The sequence below is a fragment of the Hipposideros armiger genome, unplaced genomic scaffold (assembly GCF_001890085.2).
Source record: "Hipposideros armiger isolate ML-2016 unplaced genomic scaffold, ASM189008v1 scaffold_3, whole genome shotgun sequence".
In the NCBI taxonomy this organism is placed as follows: Eukaryota; Metazoa; Chordata; class Mammalia; order Chiroptera; family Hipposideridae; genus Hipposideros; species Hipposideros armiger.
Genome location: NW_017731353.1, coordinates 4,113,938 through 4,137,645, shown reverse-complemented (window position 1 = coordinate 4,137,645; position 23,708 = coordinate 4,113,938). Strand labels below are relative to the sequence as shown.

Genomic DNA, 23,708 nt, shown 5'->3' with positions numbered 1-23,708 from the left:
GCCCAGAACTGGAGGGCAGTCAGAGACATGCTAGGACATGGCGAGTGGCCAGGCTGCTAATGGCCTCAGGAGCAGGGGAAGTGAGACAAGTTTGGCTCTGGGGGTGGAGTTCTGAGCCATGCATACAGATTCCAGAAAATTCCTCTGATCTTGGGGATACTCGCCTCCCCTCCATTTTCTCCCTCTGACAGCTGAAGCTCTGGGGACTTGGCCTAGGCTAAGGGCGCCCTCCCCTCTTCAGGCCCAGCACACAGGTCCCCTGACCATTCCCAGGTAGAGTGGGCTCTGTGCTTGTCCTGACTCCAGGCAGCCACGGCCCCGCTGGGGTCTCCAATGCCCCTAAAAAGGGGCCCCTCCACCTCTGCAAGGTTGTCCCGCCAGCCCTAGGGCTCCTGCACGTACCTGCAGGTTCCCCCCCGACGCTGCCAGGGCCACCCCATCCTTCCACCAGCGGAGGCTCGGGGTAGGTACCCCAGTCCCTGCACATCGGAGGGTCACAGGCTGCAGGAAAGGAGCTGTGATGTTCTCACCCCCAATGATGACCACAGATGGGAGCTCTGGGCAGGGGAGAGGCAAGGAGGGTTAAGTCAAAGTCAGGAGGGATGCAGTGGGCACCCAGCAACCCCTCAGTGCCTGGGGGGTAGGGGTGGCTTTGCAGGGCTGCCCTCTAATGTCCCCCATCAAGCCCCCAGACACCTGGCTTAGGGGGAGAGTGCCAGACCAGGAGCCAATAGGGCAGGTCTGTCCTTTCTTTAAAAAATCTCCCATCCGTCCATCCATCCATCCATCCATCCATCCATTGAGCATCTAGTCTGTGCCTCAAACTGTCCTAGGCCCAGGGAACAGCAAAGAATGGTGGCCACGCTGTATCCTTCTTAGAGCTCCCAGAGCTGGGCCACAGAGATAGACAACCACACAAGCACTCCCAATACAGTGGGTGGCGAGCTACAGCCAGGAGAGGGTACTCAGTGTGGATTAGCACCATGGTGGAATCAAGGAGGGCTTCCTGGAGGAAGGGGTGGTTTAGGACAGGCCTGAAAGACAGGGAGGAGCTAGCAGGCAAAGAGGGAGAGTGTTCCAGGCAGGGAAACAGTATTTGCAGGCTTGGAAATAAGAGAGCTGATGTATTGAAAGAGTTGAATGAAGTTCGTTGTGGTCAGCATGGAGAGGGGGAAGATTGGGTAGAAAAGTGAGGGCCCGTGCACTGGACAGGTAATAAGTGTGGCACACAGCTAAGACCAGCCTCTCATCCTGCAACTCTTTGGGGAGCTGGGAAGTCCAGCCCAGAAGCACTGTCCCGAGAAGACCAGCCCCATGTCCTTCCCAGGTCCACCAGGCCTGCCAGAGGCACACACGGCCCTCTGAATCCACCCACCCTGGCCCGTCAGGCTGCCTGTGCCCGCTCACCATGCACCGACAACTCCACCTCGGCCCCGGCAGTGCCTGCTTCATTGGTGGCCTGGCAGGAGAAGAGGCCCGCGTGGCCCGGCTCCACACGGTCGATGTGTAGTGTGGTCCCCTGGGAGGCCACCTGCACCCCCGACAGCTCCTCAGCTGGGCGGCCATTCTGCAGCCACCTAAGGTGGGTGGGCAGTGGGACAGGTCAGCCTGAGTCCAGGGAAGGCAGGATCACAAGGACAAGCCAGGAGGCCTGGCAGCATCTCCCACCTGCTTGCACGGCCCTGGCCTCTTTCATATTCCTAAGGGGAAGTGTCTCCTGTCCACAGGTCCCCACCCACTCCAAAGCATGTGCTCTCTGCCCGACACCTCCCAGTCCTAGCCCCAGTCTCCACCACCCCATACGCACTGGATAGTGGGCACCGGGGAGCCTGACGCCTGGCAGGGAAGGTCCAGCGGCTGTCCCACGAGGGTGGTCACCTGGCCCAAGCCTTCAGCCACCAGGAGTTGTGGGGGCACTGCAGGCAGGACCCCCCTCCCCATTGAGTGTTTAGAGCTGAGCAAACCCTGGCCTAAAGCCCTCCCAAGTCCCCAATATCCCCAGAGCAAGGCCCAAGCCTCACCTCACCCTTCAAGTCCCCCCATAAGTGGTCCCTCCTCCAGGAGGCCTTCCAAGACCACCCAAGGCCTGACGGGTGGCCTCCCCTCGAGTTCGTCCTGTTTATTCAATGTCTGTCTCCCCACTAGACCCAGGGCTCAGGAGTCCTGCCTGCTTCGTTCCCTGACTTATCTCCATCACCACACGGGCTGGCCCAGAATGAATGCCTGAGAAATGTCTGTCCAATGGGAGAAAGCAGGGGAAGGCCACACCCCACCATCCCCAGGACCACCTTCCACGACCCGGCTTTAGGCCTCAGGGAGTTCTCAACGTCCATTCTATTGGTGGGGGGCAACTCCTGGAAAGCCGGGGCTGTGGGGACTCGGGGGGACAGGCCTGGGCTCACCCTGCACGTCCACGGCGTACTGCAGCATGGCCTCGCCTGCAGGGCTGCTGGCCACACAGCTGTACAGGCCTCTAGATGCTTCCCCCAGGCTCTCCAGGCTCAGCACGCCGCCGCCCGCCTCCAGCCAGGTCCTGTTGCTCTCTGCCACGGGCAGTCCCTCGTGGTGCCAGGACAGGGTTGGGGGTGGGTGGCCTCTGGCCACACACTGCAGCGCCAAGGGCTTCCCAGCCACGGCCTTCACTAAGTGAGGCTCTCCACCAGCGCCCTGGATGGTGGGTGGGACTAGGGGAGAGGCACGGGGGCTGCTCAGGGACCAGAGTGTGACACAAACCCTGGTTAAGCCCCTGGCCAACTCCACAACATGTGACAAGACTCTCCCCTCACCTCCACTGGCTGAAACCCTTGGTTCAAATATCAGCTCCTCCAGGAAACCTGACCGAGGACCCTGGTTCGCAGCATTCTCGCCCTCCTCTGCCTCTTGCTGGAACCCCCTCCCCAACAGTTTGCATCTTCTCTCCATCCCCTGCTATCCCTGTAGGTTCATTACAGGCACAGCAACAGCTGGTCTATGTGCATCTCCAGGAGCGGCACACAGTAGGTCTCAGTATCTACTGAACTCAAAGTGACGGGCTCCCAGGCTCAAGATCAAAGCCACCACTCCTACAAGTCCCGTGCCTGGCCTGAGGAAGCAGATAACTGGGGCAGACCCCATCCCAGATAGCCCGTGATGGCCAAGGGGGCAGCCAAGGGGGGCTTCTTCCTCTTCGGGAGGCCCCCCCATGTTGCTGAGCCCGTGGAGCCATCGCCAGGGGACACGGGGCAATGATGGACTGGGATGTGCCTCTCAGCCTTGCTTGGGTTACAAGCCTCTTTGAAAGTTTAATGAAAACACACACATGCATTTTCCGTTCAATTTCCAGGAGGTCCTCAGACCCCTGGGTCAGAGGCCCCAAGCTGGCAGTTAGGCTCATCCTCAGAGGCTGCCCACAGACCCCTCACAGTCCAACTTCCCTTTGGGGTCCCTGGGGCTCCAGCAGCCAAGCCCTCTGCATCTTAGTGGCCCAGGGCTCCTGAGGTGACTCAGCATTAGGGGCCAGGAGGACCCCAGTAGCCTGCATTCTGCCCGCCAAACCTCACCAAGCCCTGCTCAGACCCCATCCCTGCCCTCCTACACACGCCTTTTCCTCTGAGCTCTCTACGTGGCCTCAGAGCCAAGCCCCTGGAGACAGCCAATGCCAAGGTTAATAGGGCAAGACTGGTGGTCAAAGCCCCCGGGTCCCATCACCTCCTAGCAGGGTGACCCTGGGCCGGCATCTCCAGCCCCAGAGCCCACTCTGCTCATCCGTAAGTGCAGACAAAGGCCCGAGTCCCTACAGCTGATTAAAGGAGATGATGCTGTGAAGGGTCCCAGGGGCTCTGGCTCATGGTGATTAATTGAGAGCAGTTAATTATTAGTAGTGATCGTGGGGGTCTGGGCGTGGTTTCGTGAAAAGCCCTAAGTCATGAGAGGAAACCAGGATTCTCCACTGGGCCTGTCGGGGCCCCTAGACAGGCCCTGCTGCTCCTGGCCTCAGTTTCCTTGCCTGTAGGAGGGAAGTTAGATGAGCTGAGATGACCCTTCTCCCTGGCTAACTCCTTAGTCCCATTATCCTAGGCCTTTGGCCACTCCCCTCACTGACCAAGGTGGAGGCCATCTGGCCCAGACGCCCTCCCTCTGCCCATCCCAGCTGACCACTGCTCATCCCAGCTGACCACTGCCCACTGCTGTAACCCCGGCCACTCACCATAAACCTCCAGCCTGGTGGTCTTCTCCGTGATCCCCACAGAGTTGTTGGCCTTGCAGGTGTAGGTGCCAGCGTCCGAGACCTGGGCCCTCCCCAGCTGCAGCTGCCGGCCGCCTCTGGTGTAGACAGCCTCAGGGCTGGGATGGAGCGGGACCCCGTCTTTGAACCAGGTGATGTCAGGAGCCGGCACTCCTCGGGCCTCACATAGGAACCACACTGGGTGGCCCTCCATGACGGCCACCTCGCTTGTCTCGTTGGAGCCCCAGATGGTGGGAGGTGCTGAGGACAATGAGGGGGCAGTTACAGGGAGCCCCCCAAGGCAGCTGGTGTCCCAGCCCCCAGAGTGGCATACACATGCCGAGGGCCACACGCACTTCACGTGTCACAGGCTTCTATTGCAGGGGAGAGGTGAAGAGTCTGGGGACAGACAGGAGAGACCAGCTTGGGACATACTGACATGGAAAGAAAGCCAGGTCATCTGAAGAAGTGCAGAAACTGGGGGTGGTCACAGCTGGGGTTCTGGACCCCACTCTGCCTCTGACTGGCTGCATGACCCGGGTGGGTCACCTCCCCTCTCTGGGCCTGTCTCTCCATCTGTAAACTGAGGGGCTGAACTAGATCAGGGGTTCCCACGGGGCAGGTCGCACGCCGCCAGTGGTACCAAGGTGACCCTCGGGGTGCATGGGCACACGGCATGAGATAACACTGCATCTCACCGTGGAACGGCTACGCCCTTCCCAAATCTCCTTCCATCCTGATTACGACAAGGAAAAAGGCTCTGCTTGTATGGCTATGTACTCAAACTTCCCAGCACTTTCTCCTCAGCCCTTTACCACAGAGGGCGGGCACAGCTCAGCACCCCGGCAGGCAGCTCAGCCCTCAGAATTTTCCACCTGGCTTTCTTTCACTGCATTTGATTTCACAGCTTCCTCCCATGAAGGCCAAGTGGCCCTGCTTTTCCACTTACAGTTGAGATATTAAACATCCCTTTAAATAAATGTTTCAGTATAAAGAAAAGTGACTTGATTTAAAGAAAGAGTTAACGAAGCAATCACCCTGAGTGGTATCAGGAATGTAAAACTTGCAAAGCGGGGATAGGGACCGTGGGATTTGGAAGACGTTAGGGCAGATCCCCTCTGTTCCCTCCCTCCCAGCTTTACTGGACCAGGGGCTTGCTTCTTGAGGTCCCCATTCTGTCCCCATCCTCCCTCCATGCACTGGGCAGTCGACGGGAGCTTGGTGAGCAGCCCAGGGTGAGGCTGGGCAGAGGCCGGGCTCACAGTGGATTCTGAGCTGGAAGTCCTTCGCCTGTTGGCCCGCCGGGCTGAAGGCCACGCACTGGTACCGCCCCTCGTCCCCCAGGTGACTGCTGGTGATTCTGAGAACCTGGCCGTCCTCCTGGAGCTGGATGTGAGGGTCTCCCGGAAGGATAGGCCTGGGAAGGTCGGGAGAACAGTCAGGCCGAGGCACTGGCAGCGACAGGCTGCTCTCGGGACAAGGAGGGCCAAGAGATTCAGTCGCCAAAAGGTGCAAACAGTTCAAGTGCCCATCGATGGGTGAATGGATACACCAAGTGACACCTACGGTGGAATATTATTCCGCTGTTTAGAGGAAGTGCTGACACATGCTACAACACGGATGAACCTCGAAAACTGTGCTAAGTAAAAGAAGCCAGACACAAAAGGCCACAGATTGTGTGACTACGTGACAGTTACATGAAATACAGGTAACTCTACTGAGACAGAAAACAGATTGGTGATTGCAGGGGCTGGAAAGGAGCCGAGGGAGTGACTGCTGATGGGTATGGGGTCTCCTTTGGGTTCCAGGACTAGACAGAGGTGATGGTTGTGCAACACTGTAGGTGTGCTAAATGCCACTGAATTGTGTACTTTAAAATGGTGAATTTCAGGTTATGAGACTTTTACCTCAAATATATATTCAATCAATCAATCAATAAATCAATAAAAAGGAAGGCTGAGTGATAAAACCCTGCTGGGTGAGCGCAGCAGCTCACCTGGGGGGTCCCAGGCCGGGGTGGGAGGGGCCCACACTGCCCTCTACCTGGCCTTGGTGGCACGTGCAATGCATGTCAAGCCCCCACAGAGCCCCCCCATCTACCTGGCCCAGGCCTGGGCACCATTCCTACGCCATTCGCCAGGGTTGCCACTCACTGCCTGTCCTTGGTCCATTCCACCTGGGGTGTGGGGACCCCTGAGGTCCGGCACTCCAGCTCCACCTCGGCACCAAGCAGGCCCAGCACCTCCTGGGCAGCCCCAGCTCCGAGCAGGGAAGGTGGGACTGGGGACGAGAAGGGGTAGGGGTGAGACGGCTCGAACCCTGCAAGCCCTGACCACTGCAGGGCCTTTGCCCGGGCATGTCCCCCTGCCTGGTGCACCCTTCCCTTCTCCTGCCCGTCCTGGGAAGCCCCCCACAACCCTGGCTGGGCCGGGCCCCGCCCTGTGCTTCCTCAGCTGCCTGCCTTATTCTCTTGTAGCGCATGACACAACAGTCGTTACTTGGGTAATTATGTAATTGTCTAATGTCTGCCCTGATAGCTGTGTGGGGACTACCATGGGGTCTGGTGTGGGCCCCTCTGTGGCCCTGCTCTCAGCAGACAGAGTCTTCCCTGTCCCCTCACCCACCCAAAGGGTAGGGGCTGCAGGGCCAGACACAAAGAGCTGTGCAGGCTGCAGCCTCACTCACTGAGCACGAGGAGACCGAAGTCCTTCTGGGCCGTGCCTGCCGGGTTCTCTGCCCGACAGGAGTAGAGGCCAGAATCGTCCTCCTGGATCCTTGGAAAGTGGAGGGCCCGGGCCCCATCCAGGAGGTGGTGACTGTCCACCTCGGGTATCTGGGCAGAAGAGGCCAGGGCGAGCCAGTGAGTAGGGTCTGGCCACCCCCTGGCATCAGCAATATGGAAACCGAGGCCCAGGGAGCTAGCGGGTTGGTGGCAGGAACCTGGGCTTCTGACTCCCAGGACAGTGCCGTGCCCTCTCCACCATGCAGCCCTCCAGGCTTCATCATTGGACCACAGTCCTTCCCCACCCTGAGCCCAGTGCATCCCTAAAGACACCTGTCACATCTCCCTGCCACACCTTGGCACTCACAGGAACCTGTCCAGAAGGCCCGTACCCTCTAAATCCCACTGGCAGACCGGCTGCCCCAGGGGACACCTACCAGCTGCCCGTCCTTGAGCCACACGATCTCAGGGGCTGGAAAGCCATTTGCGTCACACTCCAGTGTCAGGGACTGCCCAGCCATGCCCGACACGTTGGCCCTGTGTCCGTCCTCCCGGATGCTGGGGGGCACTGGGAGCAACAAGAGGCAGACGAGCTTTCCCCCAACCCAGGACCACAGCTGCCGGCGCTCCGTCTGGACCGCTCTTCCTGGCCTGGACAGGCAGCCCCAGATTCTGGGGTCCCGGCCCCCACCCTGGGACCCGCACACCCGGGGTGTGCCCAGGCACTGGTGCTGCCCCCTGACAGTCAGCTTCACAAGATGCCGGAGCTCCGGATCCACCCAGTTCTACACTCAACCTGTTGTCATGGTCACCTGCGAGGGTCCCAAGTCAGAATCTCTGAAGGCGGGGCCTGGGTTGTCTTTGTAACAAACTTGCCAGGCAAGTCATTACATGGTGAGCCCAGGTGATTGGTCACAGGGAGGTGGGAGGTGGCCGTTAAAACCGCTTCTCCCATCCACCTCCAAGATGGCTATGTGGAGGGGAAGGGCGTCCCTCTGCACACAGTACAGTGGATAGGGGGCTGGAGGACCTCTAGGGAGCTGACAGGGAAGATATGAGCTTGGGTCACTCCAAGCAGCTTTCAGTGAAGGCGGGCCATCAGCTCTCATTTTAAAATGACGTTACCTGCTAGACCATTCTAAGGCCATTGATGGAGTTCCAGGTTTTCCCCCTCACACTGTCTCTGTGGGGTCTCTCTGAGGAAGGGGTACCCGTGTACACCGCCGCTCTCCCAATGACATCTCCAAGCCCTCCCCCCACCCCAAGGAGCCTGCAGGCTCCCCTGCGGAGCCCTTGAGCCCTGGGCATCCTGGGGTACCAGCTGCCCCAGCTCTGGGGGCCCTGCTCACCGTAGACCACCAGCTTGACTCTCCTGGAGGCGGAGCCCGCCTCGTTGGTGGCCAGGCAATCGTAGTCTCCGCCATCGGTGGGAGAGACAGCGGTCAGGAACAGAGAGCCCTCATCCAGCACTGCCAGGCCCGGCCGGCCACGCAGGGGCTCCAGGGACGGGCCCTTCCGCCATGTGACCTGCGGCTTGGGCACCCCTGGCGGGGCACAAAGAGCCACCGGCATGAACATCCCCCCACACACTCACACTGCCCCCTGTGGGCATGTCGCTGACCCTGCCCACCCAATGCTGCAGGTCCACAGTCTCCCAGTGCCCTGGGGGCCACGGGCACACGGGCTGAGAGCCTCTTTCTAGTTCCTTCTCAGAGGCCCCACCTCACATGGAATTGCACCCCACCGGCACTCCCACGCCCCTGGCCTGCCCTCCATTTCCTTTGTGCCATCACCTCCAACTTTCTCACTGATATAAACACAATAGTTTAGGTTTCTTTGTCTATCGTCTGTCTCCCCACAGGAGCTGGGGGTCTTTGCTTTGTTCCCTCTGCACCCCCAGCGCCTGGCACATAGTAAGTAGGTGAGCATCCTGTGTCACTGTCCATGTCCTCTGCCACCACTAGTCATCGGGGCTCGCAATCATTGCTAATTACACCGTTGCTAATACTAATTATCTTCAGCGACACCCTGCGCTTTATCTGCCACCTCCCTGGTAGCGCAGGTGCCTGTTGTAAACACACTCGCTCTGTCTACAGGAATGGCCGTTGGAGGGAAGGGTGGGCTTGGAGTGTGGGATCAAGATGTGGCATGCCCAAGGCACCCTAGGTGGCTTCTCTTTCAGGAGGGTCCCTGGCCCCAGTCTACCTTGCATTGGCCACTTCTTAAAGTGCTGGGGACCCTGCCTGCTGCCTGTGACGGAAAGGAAGGGCCCTCTGCCAGCTGCCCGCTCTGTGCACCTTTGGGCAAACTACTTAATCCCATCCCCGGGGCTGTTTCCTCACGGAATCCTCTGCGGTTTCCTGCCCCAGTGTCCCACTGCCAGGACCTCCTCCCCTACTGTGGGGATATGAACACACACGCACCCACACACACACAGATGCACCACAAGCCCCTCCAAGCTCCTCCAGCTTCTCTGAGAGCCCCACCCACTCCCATCCCCCCACCGCCCAGGGGACCAGGACTTCAGAGCTGCTGGCCTGGGGGTGCACTGGGTTTTGAACCCTGGAACTTTTTTTTCCTTGTTAATTAAGTTATTGAGTTATTTTTATTATTTTTTTTTCGGTTCAGTCTTACAGAGGCTAGAGGATCCATGGAGTGCACCAGAAAGGCAGCCTTTGGAGAGCTAGTGGGACAGGAGGTTAGAGGATGGAGGTGAGGGGGTGGGGGAAAAGGGTTTTTGGGTTTTTTTGTTTGTTAGTTTGTTTGTTTTTTAGCTGAGCCCTCCTGCCACCTGTTGGCAGCTCAGCGGCAGCTCAGCTCGGGCCAGGAATCAAACTGCTGTTGCTCAGAGATCAAACTCTTGAGCGAGCTCTTAACCAGCTGAGCCACTCGGCCGGCCCAGGGCTTTTGTTTTTAATGCAAAAAAACCAAACCTGTAAGAGAGCTCAAACCACAGAGCAGCAGTGCAGCTCTGCAGGGGAGGATTTCGGGGACTCAGAGTTGCCCCTGAAAACCCCTCACCTCACCTCTCCACTCCAATTTTACAGGGCCCAAGAGAGGAGCAGTGACAACTCAGGGTCACCAGCAAGTCGGTGGCCAGGCTTGTGGCCCGCTGTCCTGCGCCACAAGGAGGAGGCAGATGGCGTCACCCGTAGCAGGGACCAGGGCTCCCACGTTCCAGCGCCAGGCTGGGCACGGTCTCCTTTTACACTCTGAGCTCACCAAGCCCCAGGTCACATGGTTGGGGAGTGCCAGTGCCCAACATTGCCCATCAGGCGGTCGCCTGATTGAAAAAGAAGCAGGCCAAGGGCAGCCGGGGGCAGGAGCTGGCAGGGCAAGGCAGTGTTTATCGGAGGGGGCTTGGGTTATGCTGACGTCTGGCCCAGAGGACTGGCCCCTGAATGTGGGCAGTGCTGAGGCACCAAGGGCAGGAGACGGGGCTGGGTGGGTCCCACCTCCTGAGAGCGCAGAACTGCTGCGTGCTGTTACCAGAGACCGACACAAGATGGTGCCATGGTCAAGGTCCGTGGCTTCAGGCCCTTCCAGGGGGGCCGTTCTGCAGACTGGGCCCCACAGGCTCCCACAGCTCCCACCTGATGCCTGCCTCCTACCTGCCTCCCCCTCAGTCCCGGTCCAGGGACTTCCCTGGGCCCTGTGGCACAAGGAAGCACAGCTGAGACTAGAACCAGCTACCAGGTTCCCGCGAGGCTTTTGGTAAGCTGCACCTGACGCCTCAGACACCCAGACACCCGGGCTTCTAGAGAGCACCATCCACGCACAGGGGACCCAGCGCGTCCTCTCAGCAGTCACAGACGAGCCCAAAGCCGAAAGCAGCAAGTGGCTCTGCCAGGCGTGGCCGGGTCCATCACTCATTCACGCAACACTCATTCGCTCAATGCATTTCCCTGCGCCCCCTGCTATGTACCAGGATCTAAAACGCATGTGTTCCCACTGAGCCCTCACAGCAGCCCTGAGTGGAGGAACTGGGGTGATGCCACCGTACAGATGAGAAAATGGAGGCTCAGGAAGGGGTGTCAGCTGCCCCGGGCTGGGAGAGCCAAAGCAGGGTTCAGTGCTAGCAGCTTGCCACAGAGGTACACCGCCACCCCTAAGGGGGCCTCAGAAGGCTGGTTTGCCCAGGACCACATGAATCCATCCTCCATGAGAAAGTCAGGGGTGGGGGGAAAGGCAGAGGCCACTGAGCCCCAATCCACAAGGACCCTTGGGCCTTCCCTCGCCCCAGCTGTTACAGTCCCCAGGCACAGGGGTCCTGGAGCCTAACAGGCTCTTGGGGCTGGGGCCGAACCACACCACACTTTGTGAAGCACCTTCCTGGCAAGCTGCTTACCTAGGCCTGGGTTGCCCCTAACAAAAAAGAGCTAATGCTAATTAATCCCCAGCCTCTAGGCTGTCGATGAGATGACGTGCCTGGCATGGCTCTGGCTACAAGTCAGGACCCCATAACCCTGCATAACCCATGGGACTGCCCACAGCGTGTGACCCAGGGCACTGAATGTGGCTGGGGGCTCCTCCCCAACCTGGCCCACCCTGGGCCCAGCCTCACCTCTGGCAGGGCATGGCAGGCTGGCATTCTCTCCCACCACTCTCTCCAGCAGGCCGTTGGTCTCATCGGTCCCCCAGTATGGCGGCTCTGGTGGGAGGCGATGTGGCCACAGTCACACCCCTGAGCCCAAAGATTGATGCTCCCCCCAGGGACTCAGGACCAATGAGGAGGTTGCCGCCCACCAGAGCCCTAGCCGGGCATAAGGGGGTACCAGCCCTGTGCTCCCACCCTCAGCCTCAGGGCGAGTGAGTCAGGGCCAGTGGTGCAAGCTTGCCCCCCCATACACACCGCCACTCCCCCAGTGGCCCACAGAGCAGCCGGCAGGGCCACACACGGCCCCACAGAGGCTGAGCTTGGGTTCTCAATGACTGGGGGCCGAGCTTCGTCCTGCCCTGCACCTCCTCTCCAGCAGCAGCTATCCAAGTTTGTTTTCATTAGATTCATAATAGAGAAAATGCTAGTGCTATTAGTCCAGAACTTTTTATGTACCAGGTGTTTCACACACATTCTCTCGCTGACCCCCTCACATATCATTGGACCCATTTTACAGGTGAGAAAACTGAGGGTCAGAGAGTATACGTGACTGGCCTACAGCTGTCCAGCTGGTAAGTGACGAAGCTGGACTGGGGCCCACGCCCTGCTCTTCAATCACTACCCACGGTGCCTTCTGTCCACGCCAGAGGACAGAGTATCCACGGGGCTGACAAAGGCTCCCTGACATCTCAGGGCTGGGGGTCCAGGAGGAAGGCAGGGGTCAAGCAGGCCCCGAGCCCAGAGGGCAGACAAGTGTCTCAGAAGCCCAGGCTGCTGTTGAGGAGGTGGGGAGCCATGAGTTCTGGGGTTCAGGGACTCACCCAGCACCCTGAGCTCCAGCTCCCAGGCGTCCACCCCGGCGTCGCTGGAGGCCTCACAGCGGTACATGCCAGCATCGGAGGTCTGGATGGCTGCAAAGTGGATGGAGCCCTCGGGCCACCTGCCATTCAGGGCAACCCCGTCCTTGGACCACGTCAGCCTGGGCTCTGGGGTGCCTGCAGCCACGCAGTTCAGGTCCAGAGCTTCCCCCGCCAGGGCCTTCAGAACCCGCGGGCCTGGCTGCACCTGTGGGGGGACTGACAGGGCCGTGGGGAGGGGTGTCAAGGTGGGGGCCCTGGGTGGGGGGTGTCAGAGCTTAGACCCATGGTGTCGTGGCTGGAATCATTCTTGTCGTTCCATCTCCAGCTCCCCCTGCCTTGGGCTCTGGGAGGATGGTGGTGCTCATGTCTTTCTCATTAGTGTTGTTAAGTCACTTTCCCACCTTCCATCTCACTTGGTCCTTCCTCTGGGGCAGGTGATGCCATGCCCATTTGGCGGATGAAGACACTGAGGCTCTCAAAGGTTATGTGACTTGGCCAGAGTCACCCACTCCCTTGCCTGATTGGAGCTGGAGCCAGCCCCACCCCTGGGTCTGTGTGACCAGGAGTCCAGGGGATTTGGACCATGTGGGCCCAGGAAAATTCATGGACCCGACGGGCCACCCTGCTCCGGGGGTGCATGGGAGACTGGGCCTTCAGGGAAAGCTGAGGAACACCCACTTCCTTCCTAGTTTCAGAGAAGCCCGAGAAAAGACCATCCATGGGAACATGGCACCCCACACACACACATACACACACACACTTGCTGAAAACTATAACAGCTTGCACTGCGCTGAGCGCCTGGTGTCATCAACAGCCCCTCTGACTATGGGATAGACACTTCTGTGGCCCCCATTTTACAGAGGAGGAAACTAAGGCTCAGAGAAGTCAGGCGGCTGGCCAAAGGTTGCACAGCCAGCGGGTGGCAGAGTCAGGCTTCAACCCAGTCCTGCTTATCACCCTGCCCCCAGCTGCTGTCTCTCTCATGTGCTCATGCAAACATTAGCAAACCTTTGAGCCCCCTCCATTTGGAAGCCTCAGCCTGTCCACCTGTAAAATGGGGAGTTAGCTTAGGTCAGGGGTCAGGTTTTTCTGTAAAGAGCCAGGTAGCTTTGCAGGCCAGATGGTCTGTCTCAACTAACCAGCTCTGCCATAACAGCGTGAAAGCAGCCACAGACGAAACATAAATGAATGTGCGTGGCTGTGCTCCAATAAAACTTATATTTACAGAGACTGAATCTTGAATTTCATATAATTTTCACTTGTCACAAGATATTTGTCTTTTCCCCCACAATCATTTAAAAATGTAGACACCATTCTTCGTTCGTGAGCCACATAAAAATAGGAGGTGGGCCAGATGTGGCCTGACCCTGACATGATTCCTCAGGGCTCTTGGAGATGACAAGCTCTCTGCCTCTTTGGCGGAGTGACTCCGCCGGCTGGCTTCTATGAATGGGATCTAAGCCCCCAGACGGGCGGGGAACCAGAACCCCTTTCGTGGGTCCCCCCTCCTGACCCCCAAGTCCCCCTACTGCCCTAGGCCCCTGCCGGCCCAGCCTTCTGTGCTCAGGCACAGTGTTTCCAGGCACCCACCCAGGGGTACAGGAGAGTGGGGGGGTGAAGGGGGCAGGAGACACAGCTTGAGAAAGACAGGAATGGGGAGATGAAGGGAGTGCTGGAGCCATGAAGAGGTGACGGAGTCGGCATGTGCAGCTTGGGGAGGGGACACTGAGAAGGCCTGAGAAAGACAGAAGGACAGGACAATGGGTGTGACAGAGGCGACCAGCCTGGGCCCTACCTTGTACCCCAAGAATGTAGTGCCGAGAGGCAGAGCCCGCGGGGTTACTGGCTGTGCATTTGTAGAGGCCGCTGTCACCGGCCTGGGCCTGAGCCAGACGCAGGGAGCCCGACGGGAGGAGGTGATGTCTATAGGAATGAGAGGCGCTGGTGAGACCCCAACTGACCCCTCCCTGCTGGAAAGGCCTCAAGACCCAACTCAGACCAGTCATCTCCCCCCAGGAAGCCTGCCAGGACTGAAGCAGGGCCCACTACCCACACTTTATTTCTCCCCCACCCCCCATCCCCGCCCTACCTCCACTTCCCCAAACCTCCAGGCCAAGGCCAGGTCCCACCCCAACTGTAGATACAGAGAGAGCACTGGGTTAGGAGTCAGCCAGCTTGGGTTCAAGTCCAAACTCCGAACCCTTCCTAGTTCAGTGAGGCAAGTCACTTCACCTCGTGGAGGTGCCATTTCCTCATCTGTAAAATGGGCTTACTGGGAGGGCCTATGTCTGGGGCTGGTGAACAGGTTCCATGTGGGCTGAGCCCAGGGCCCGGCACCTCGTGCACACTGGACACCTGCTCACGCCCCCTCCTCTAACACACACACCTGCATTCCTTGCCCTTGCCCTGAGGAAGGGGATGGGGGAGTGAATGTTCTATTTGAAAGCCCTTCCATGGCTTTGGGGGATAATCTGCCAGCCCAGGGGCCCTGTGCGTCTAAGTGCCAGGGCCGGCCAGACGCTGAATCCAGTGTTTTGCAATGTTCTGTTGTCCAGCACTGTGTTGGGCCCTTAGGAGGAAGCTGTGGGGGCTCGCATCACTGTCCTCCCCAATCCAGCCCACTGTGCTGAAATCACCTGGCCCCATCCCACAGGGATCTGGGACCCCCAGCCAGGCTTCTGCAGCTGGGCTGGACCCAAGGGGCCCCCGCAGACATGATGTCACTGCCCATATGTTTTGGCTCCTCGCAGCCTCTGCCCCCATAAAACAGAGAGGACAGCTGTGGCCACTGGACCTGGCTGGGCCCAAATGCAAGCTCATCTGGATAACACCTGCTCAAACCTCAATACTTAGGTATGACCTCCTCCAGGAAGGCTGCCTTGATGCCCCGAGGCTGGTCGGTACGTCCTATGGGCTCCCACAGCTGCCTGGGTTTCCCCCATTGCAGCCCTCCCCACATTGGCTGGTGACCCAGTTCTCTCTCCACTTTCCCAGCAGCTCCAGCAGGTTTGGAGGCTGCAGCCCAGGGGTGGGTTCAGGGGCAGGGGAGAGGTGAGGGAAGTGAGGAGCACACTGTCACTGTATGCCTATGGCGTAATTAGCGGCAGCCGCTCCACGGTGGTGCAAGCGGCCAGATGGCTCCGCGTGGCGCCCAGATGAGAACGGGGAAGGTTCGTGGGGAATTTCCTGTTTATGACATCCATCGGGCTCGAGCCTTCGTGGTCGGCTTCAAGATTCACACAGATGGTGGGGTGTGGATCTGAGCGGGGTCCACCTACCCTGCCAGGTCCCTTGGGTCCTGCAAGCTCCAGGGGGGACCTATCTTCCTAGAGAGACCAAAGGGCTCCCGATATAGAAAGTGCTCAGAATCATGCATATTTCTAGGCCACCTGGTCCATCTCACTCCTAGTACACGCCTTCCTGACACCATCCTCATTGGTCACCTTTCTGGTCCACCCCCCATCCTCTGTGGCTCAGGGCTGCCACTGCTGCTGCCCCAGGCAACGTCCTGCTCCCGCTTACATGCACCTGGAGTCATTATAGTATTTATCATACCTGTGATCACTTGTCACTGTCAGGTGGCTCCGTGACAGGACAGGACAGGTGTGCGCAGGCCCTTGCTGTGCCCCAGCCCTTAGCACATGTCCTGACCCACAGCAGGTGCTCAATAAATATTTGACGGCAAATCCCAGCGGTCCAAGGACACACACTCCCCTTCACAGCTTCGCTCACACGGCTTCCTGCCCGCGACCCCCTCTCAAGGCCACTCTCCTGCCCTCCGGGCCCCCCTTTAGGGCAGCACTGGCTTTTCCCAGCTCTGAGCTGCATGGAGCCCAGTTCAGCCAGTTGCTCGCTCATTCATTCATACATTCATCCACTCATTCGACAAAGAGCCCTTGGGTTCAAGGTAGGCCGGCTGCTGCAGGGCTGAGGACATGCTCCTATCCTCAGATTGTTCCAAGTCTGGGTGGTCTGTCTGCATCCCACGTTGTTTGCCCTGCTGTCCCTGTTTCTAAAGGACCCATCTGCAACCTCACCGCACGACCACAGAGCCTTCCTGGAGGATCAATGGCCGCGGCTGCAAAGTCCTTCCTGCAGTTACCCAGCCCACCAGAGGGCTAGCCCCCATCCACAGCTGCCCGCGATGTGCAGTGTATGCCAGACCCGTGTCGCCAGGGGCCAGGGTGGGGTCTGAGCCTGCACGCCAGGCAAGGGCCCACCCGCTAGCACCAGTCAGCCAGGACCTTCACCCACCAATGGCTACTCTGAACCTCATCTCTTTGCTGGAGCCTCACCCACACCACAGACCCTTGTAAGGAAGCCCCACATGGAAAAACTAAGCAGGAGAATTCAGGAAGAGCAGACCAATCCCCACCAAAGGGCCAAGCACAATATATGACAGACATGCCATCCCTGTGGACCCGCAAAACATACACCCAGCCATGCTAACGGGTGGCTGTCAACGATCGAGTGCTTCCCGTGTGCCACCACACAGCTGAGCGCCCTCCCTGGGGGGAGCACAGCAGGCAGGTCCTACTGTCATCACCCCATTTTCCAGAGAAAACTGATACCAGAGAGATGGAGAGGCCTGCTGTTCAAGCCCACCCAGCTGGTCAGGGCAGACCTGGGACCCGCCCTGCGCACTCTGCTACCGCACTGCCAACCACTGCGGTGACCGAAACGTTCAGCTCAGGAGTTTAGTTCACTGCAAAGTTCTCCAGAAAGAGCTGCTGGCCACAGGCTGACATAACCGGACCTCGGAGCCACCAGGCCAGGAAGCAGCTAGAGCTGTCAGGACCCACCAAGATGAAGACCCCACCAGGGGCCCCTGGGCAGTCCACGCCATGCTGCTGAGGGAGCAGCTTGTCTCCCAGGTCACCAGAACCCCAGCTGAAGCCCCCATCTCTGCACTGTGGGGTAACTGGGCCAGAGAGTGGGTGGGGTGCCGACTGCTCATCCTCTCACTATCCTCTCCTCGCCAGCTGCCTCCTTCTTACCCCCCTGATGCGGCTGGATTTGGCCCCGTGTGGGACCCTGGCCAGCTGCCCCCGGGAGCCTGAGCAGGGCCAGGAGCACTCACAGCTGTCCCAGCCACACATCAGAACCACAAACAAACACTGTTGCCTAGAAACATCGCCTCGCCCCAGCATTCCCGGGCGGGTGGAATCATGGGACCAGAACTGGAGGCGCTCTCTCTGGCCACCATTGCCTGTCTAGCCCTTTCATTTCTCAGACTGGAAGACTGAGGCTCACAGAGTCAGGACAGGTCTTGCCCAAGCTCACGCGGGTCTTCGCCCCTGATCTCACACACAGCAGAGCTCTTGTCTTCTCTTCTCTCCCCGATGTGGTTTCTGCACAGTCCTGGGCACATAAGTTGCTCGAGAAATCCCGCTGCCTTCAATTGTGAATTCACAGCCCGCATGGGCTTTTCACAAACATCCGTCCCTCCGGGTCAGAAGCACTCAGTAATCATTCCCGCCCTTGGACTCAGCCGTTTCGGGACTATCCCCCAAGGAAACGACCAGAAGATAAAGAGAAGCATTTGTGCAAAGATGTTCCAACAGCCCCATTTATTCCTGCTGAAAACTGGCAACAGAGCACATGCCCCAAACAGAGGAACCGCTTAGCAACAATGACAGACGAATGCCCTGGAATGTTCAACTGTCCTTTAAATGAAAAGCAAGTAACATGGGCCAGGATGAATCAAGAAAATAGGTAAATGCGAAAAAAATGTCCGTGATGAGGGCAGAAGAGAAGATGCACTAAGTTTAAGTCTATAAAAGCATCTACAGGAACGAACTGGAAGGGGCTGTGGACACAGCAGGTGGTTTACACAGCAGGGGCCGTGGACACAGCATGGCCACTCAAGTTCCCACTATGGTTTCTTCCTACCAGGACTTTCTGACTCGGGGGTCAAGGGTTCCTGAGAGCTCAGAAGACTAGACCCTCCAGGGAGAGCAGTGGCCCACCTGACCTTGGACCAGAAGCCTGATATGTGTGTGGCTGTGTGTTCTTATGTCTGTGCGTGTCTGTGTGTATCTGTGTGCATGTCTGCGTGTCTGTATCTGTGTGCATGTCCGTGTGTGTCTGTATCTGTGTGCATGTCCGTAGTGTGTCTGCGTGTACCTGTGCATGTCCGTGTATCTGTGTGCATGTCCGTGTACCTGTGTGCGTGTCCGTGTATCTGTGTGCATGTCCGTGTGTGTCTGTGCGTGTCTGTGTGTATCTCAGCCACATTATGGTTCTCAACCTGACTACACCACAGAGTGACCGGGGACAGTGGGAAGGGGCCACCACAGATGAGGGGGCAGCTCTATCAGGAGGAAGGAGCATGAGGCCCAGACCAAGGGAAAAAGACGGGGCAGCGTGGTCAGCAGCTGGCACCTCCCATCGAGAGGGAGCGAGCTGGATCCTGGAGGGTGGACGAACACCTACGACTCATCGACTCATCGGAGCAAGCTCTCAAGCTTCCAGAACGGCAGCTTTGAAGCCGAGCCTTGCGACTCCCTCGGAGGAGGAAGAAAAGCGGAGGACGAGGAGCAGACAGACAGCACTCCCGCGCCACCTCCACCACAGCACCACACCCCTCCGTGCACGTTCTCCGTGGGGTTTTTCAATCTCCACTTTCTGGCTGAATGGCCGTGGAACTGCAGGAGCTGTGTGTCTGTGAGACAGCTGAACTTTGCTCTGTGTGGGGGAGCTGTCAGGACGCGCCAGGGAGGCCCCGGAATCCCGGGACCCAGAGCCCACGGATGAAGTTTGAATACAGTTTAAACACAATCTGAAGTCGGGGAGGTTACCCCCAATTTCCAACAAGGGGCAACAACCCAAGTGTCCATCAGCTGGTGAATGGGGAAACAAAAGGTGGTGTATCCACACGGAGGCATATTATTCAGCCGCAAGAACGGAACGAAGTGCTGACACACCTACGACGTGGATGAACCTAAAAAACCGGATGCTACGTGAAAGCAGCCAGACACATAAAGCCACATACAGTATGACTCCATTTATATGAAGTGTCCAGAACAGATAAATCCAAAGACAGAAAGGAAACTGGTGGTTCCAGGGGCTGGGGTAGGAGGTGGCTGCCAATGAGTCGGTGGCGGGGTGGGGAGGGGAGGGTCTGGAAATGGTCTAAAATTGATGGTGGTGATGACTGCGCAACTCCGAATATGCTAAAAAAAAAATCTAGAATTGTACAGCATGTGAATGATATCTCAATAAAACTTGCATATTTAAAAAGTGGGTGAGAATGAAATGGGATAACAGATGGGTTCTTTTTTAAAAGCTGAAAATGATGCTTCAGTTCGCGAAGAGCAGCAAAAACACAATATGAAGGGGAGCAATTTTCAGGCGCTTACGACACACTACGCATGGCACATCCATCACTGTGTCACACGAGCCTTATTTAAACAACGTCCATGCTACAGATGGAGCCACAGGCCAAAGGGGAGCCGGTGGCCACCTGAGGCCACGCGACGAAGATGGAACCAGCTGGGATCCGCACTCGAGTTTGATGAGCTGCAGGGTCTGAGCTCTTCACCCCAGTCCCACCCCCAGGCCTGTCTTCCTCCTCATTTAGATAAACTCCCAGAATCTCATAAATCTCTGGAGAAAGCTGGAAGCCAGCAGGAAGCGGAGAGGGCGAGAACAAAACTCTAGGATTGCAAAAGCGGCTTTCACAAATTTATGGCTCCCGGTTGGTCTCTCCCTGCATCACAACAAAAAGAGGTGAGCTGGGGGATTGTGGTGCCCCGTTTCAGTAACAAGTCGTAAATAAATAAGCACGTGGCCGCCGGCCACCGCCCAGCCAGTGAGTTATGATCAGACTTTCTGGGGAGAGACACAGGCTCCCATGCCCCCCACCCACGACATGGAGCTGCACAGACACCCACAGGGCATGGAGGCGGGCACTGCTGACCCAGCCCAAGCCCAGGACCCCAGCCCGTTCAGAGGTACAGCCTTCATGGTTTGGAAGTTCTCACCAAACAGATGTTCTGAGATGCACAGACTCACATGTGGGTGTCAGAGGGGTGGGGGCCGCACAGCAGACTTCTCAGAGACCTTCTCAGTCTGCAACTTCTCAAAGACGTTGCCAGGACTGATGTCATTGGTCAGAGATGCAGCCGTCCCCCCACCCCCAAGGGTCATGGACCCCAGGAGTTTCGAGGCCCTCTTGTCTGGAACCACCATCCCCCACGCCCCTGCGGCGGGGGGTGGGGGGGCGCAGCCTAGCTTTGAAGGACACCCAAGCCAGCCTCCCCCGACTCCCATGATACCTGACAGTTAGAGAGAAGCTAAGTCAGAAAGCCCGGCCGCCAGACATGTGCTCTGGCGAGCACGTACATGCACGAGTCACAGTCAGGACACCACCCCGACCGTGGCACTGCTCTTTTCCATGACCCCCAGCAGCCCACCCCACTTCTCCGAGCCTCAGTTCAGCTCAGATAACAAGGGCTGCTGTGCAGATTATACGAGCGTCTGCACCAGCTCCCAGTGAAACGCTGGGTGCGTGTTATTTCAGAGGGGTCTCACCCTGGGCGTCCACGGACCTTCTAGAGGTCTGCTGAGAGGCTTCAGGAGACCTAGACACAAAAGTGCTGTGTGCCAAAGTGAATGCACATCCAGCTGGGAGTGTCCACAGGGTCCCTCACACCCCCTGGGTCACTGGCCACTTTGAGACCAATTTTCCCCTAAACCTCAGCTTTGCCTCCTCCCCATGCTGAGGCCATGCAATTGGGGTTACCTGTCAGAGACAGGCAGCACAGGGCGGGAGTCCTTGATCCAGGTGACCAAGGGGGGTGGGGACCCCTGGGCCTCACAGTCCAGAGTCACCTCATCACCGGCCTTGGTTGTGACGTTCAGAGGCTTGTCTGTATCATAGGAGCCGTTCGCATGGATCCTGGGCTTGGCTGTTGGTGGAAGCAGTCAGAAACTGTAAAGCAGGTCAGGGGGCCGTGGGATGGGGCCTGGAGGGGGCCAGGACAGCCCCCCCAGGAAGCAGAGGGGGTGATGCCACCCGGGAGGTGCCGAAGGTAGGTGTGGCTCTCCTAACGGGAAAGTGCAGGTTTGGGAGTGGGCTCAGATCTGATGATTTCCCCAGTACCTGCCCCCACCCCCATCTCTCCACCACCACCCTCCCTCTGGAAGCTTGTCCTGTGATGACACTGACATGGTGGCTCCTCTAGCTCCTTTTCACCCTGCTGTTCCTTCCCTGGGGACATTCGGGCAGGTTCCTTCCTCCTCCTCTTCTCTACCTGGTACCCCATGATCACCCCACTCTTCCCAGGACGTCAGCCACCAGGTGATGCCTGGTCTCCCTCTGGGCTTCTCAAACCCCGTCGGGGTTTATACTGATCTGTGCACAACACCTCGCTGCCCTGTTAAGCCGAAGGCTCCTGACAGCAGAGATTACCTCAGACCCCTCCTTCTTGATGCCCCCTACATTTCCAGGCAGGTGCCCATACACTGAAGGCACCCATAACTAAACAAGCCAGGCAGCCCTCATGGGGACCTCTGATATATCATGAGTCAGAGAGAAGTCCCCCACTTACAAAAAAAAAAATGTTTTCAATATGAAAATACCGGCTCTAAGTATAAGCTAGAAGATTGTGCATTTGCTCATTCGTCCAGACATCTGTTGAGGGCCCAGCTCTGTGGTGACTGCTGGGAAACAGCAGCAAGGACAGGTCCTGCCCCTGTTCTCACAGCACCCAGGGCCCACAGGGAATGCTGGCACCAGACAGCTCAGACGCAGCTAATTCTTTCATTACAGTTGTGATGGGTGAATTAAGAGGATATTCTGCCTTTCATAGCAAGGCGACTTGACCCAACCTGAGAGGTCAAGGAGGGCTGGGGTCTAAGGGGTGGGCAAAATCAGTTGGGCCAAGGGCTGGGGGAAGGGCATTCTAAACAGAAAAAACTGCACGTGCCAAGGCCCTGAGGCAGGATGAACCATTCAAGAAACTGAAAGGAAGTCAAAGGGTCTGGAGCACAAAGAATCAGAGATAGAGGTGGGCAGGGGCTGCCAAAGTGGGGGGTCCAGTGTGTAGGGTTGTGTGACTTTCCAAGGCTTGTTAATTTGATGTCTTCCCCACATTGGTTACAAAGGGCTGAGTTGGAACCACTCTTTGAGCATGTCCACACTACTGGGGACAGTGATCTGAGTGAGGACAGCTTTGGCCTACATGCCCTTCACATGGGAAGAATTTCGAGGCAGGGTACGGGGAAGGGGCGGTAAGGTCAGACTGTTCATGTCCCTGCCTCCACGCCTGCTGCGCCCCACTCCCAGGACAGGGGTGGCCATCACTCACTGTTGACAGAAAGCCGCATCTCCTGGCTGGAGAAGCCCACAGCGTTGGTTGCCGTGCAGACGTAGGCGCCTGCATCCCGGACGGATGGCTGGGCAATAACCAAGGTGCCATCCTTTCTTACATTGTAGTGGGAGCTGCTGGAGGTCAGGGCATTGGCTTCCTGTGATAGAGTCACAGGTGACATCAGCAGAGCCCACACCCCGTGGCAACTTGCATCATTCCCTCCCCATGATGCACTGGGCCTGCCCCTCTGCTAACCCGCATGGTAACAGGCTCCACCTACCTTGGTCCAGGTGATGGTGGGGGTCGGAAATCCCGAGGCCACACAGGGGAGAGATACTGGAACCCCTTCATTGGTGACATGGTGGGTGGCAGTACGCTGGATTCTCGGTGGCACTTTTAAAAACAAACCGATTTCATAAACCGAAGTTCACAGCAACATTATTTACAGTAGCCAAAAGGTGTAAACGATTCAAACATCCATCAAAGATGGTGGAAAAACAAAATGTGGTGTCTACATTTGGAATATTATTCAGCCCTAAAAAGGAATAAAAGTCTGATGCATACTACAACATGGATGGACCTTGAAGACATTATGCTGAGTGAAAGAAGCCAGTCACAAAAGGACAAATACTGTATGATTCCACTTATGTGAGGTCCCTAGAGTGGGCAAATCCATAGAGACAGGAAGTAGAACAGTGGTTACCAGGGGCTGGGGGAGGGGACGGGGAGTGAGACAGAGTTTCAGTTTAGGAAGATGAGAAAGTTTTGGAGATAGATGGTGGAGATGGTTGCACAACCATGTGATTACCCCTGAATTGTGCACTTAAAAGTGGTTAAAATGGTCGTTTTAATGTCACGTATATTTTACCACACACACAAAAACAATTTCAACAGAAGAATACAAATGGTGTATCCACCATAGCCATCACTGCTATAAATTCAGGCCCCAGACAGAGGGCAGCCTGTGCCTGGGAACCAACCGTGACGTTTCTTTGCTCTGAAACTTTGG

At 57.6% G+C, this 23,708-nt stretch overlaps 1 protein-coding gene across 1 annotated transcript in view; it reads right to left on the bottom strand.

Annotated features, from left to right (window-relative positions):
* Nucleotides 1–23,708, bottom strand: part of HMCN2 (hemicentin 2) — a 159,733-nt gene that overhangs the window by 69,469 nt on the left and 66,556 nt on the right. The window contains exons 20-35 of the mRNA XM_019641692.1: nt 22,980–23,092; nt 22,697–22,856; nt 21,130–21,295; nt 14,179–14,306; nt 12,345–12,599; nt 11,491–11,577; nt 8,276–8,470; nt 7,364–7,494; nt 6,890–7,037; nt 6,358–6,484; nt 5,467–5,621; nt 4,187–4,465; nt 2,403–2,684; nt 1,808–1,916; nt 1,408–1,577; nt 403–557 (exon numbers count right to left, since the gene is read on the bottom strand). Coding sequence (XP_019497237.1) covers nt 403–557; nt 1,408–1,577; nt 1,808–1,916; nt 2,403–2,684; nt 4,187–4,465; nt 5,467–5,621; nt 6,358–6,484; nt 6,890–7,037; nt 7,364–7,494; nt 8,276–8,470; nt 11,491–11,577; nt 12,345–12,599; nt 14,179–14,306; nt 21,130–21,295; nt 22,697–22,856; nt 22,980–23,092 — 2,660 coding nt within the window. The remainder of the gene's footprint in view (nt 1–402; nt 558–1,407; nt 1,578–1,807; nt 1,917–2,402; nt 2,685–4,186; nt 4,466–5,466; nt 5,622–6,357; nt 6,485–6,889; nt 7,038–7,363; nt 7,495–8,275; nt 8,471–11,490; nt 11,578–12,344; nt 12,600–14,178; nt 14,307–21,129; nt 21,296–22,696; nt 22,857–22,979; nt 23,093–23,708) is intronic.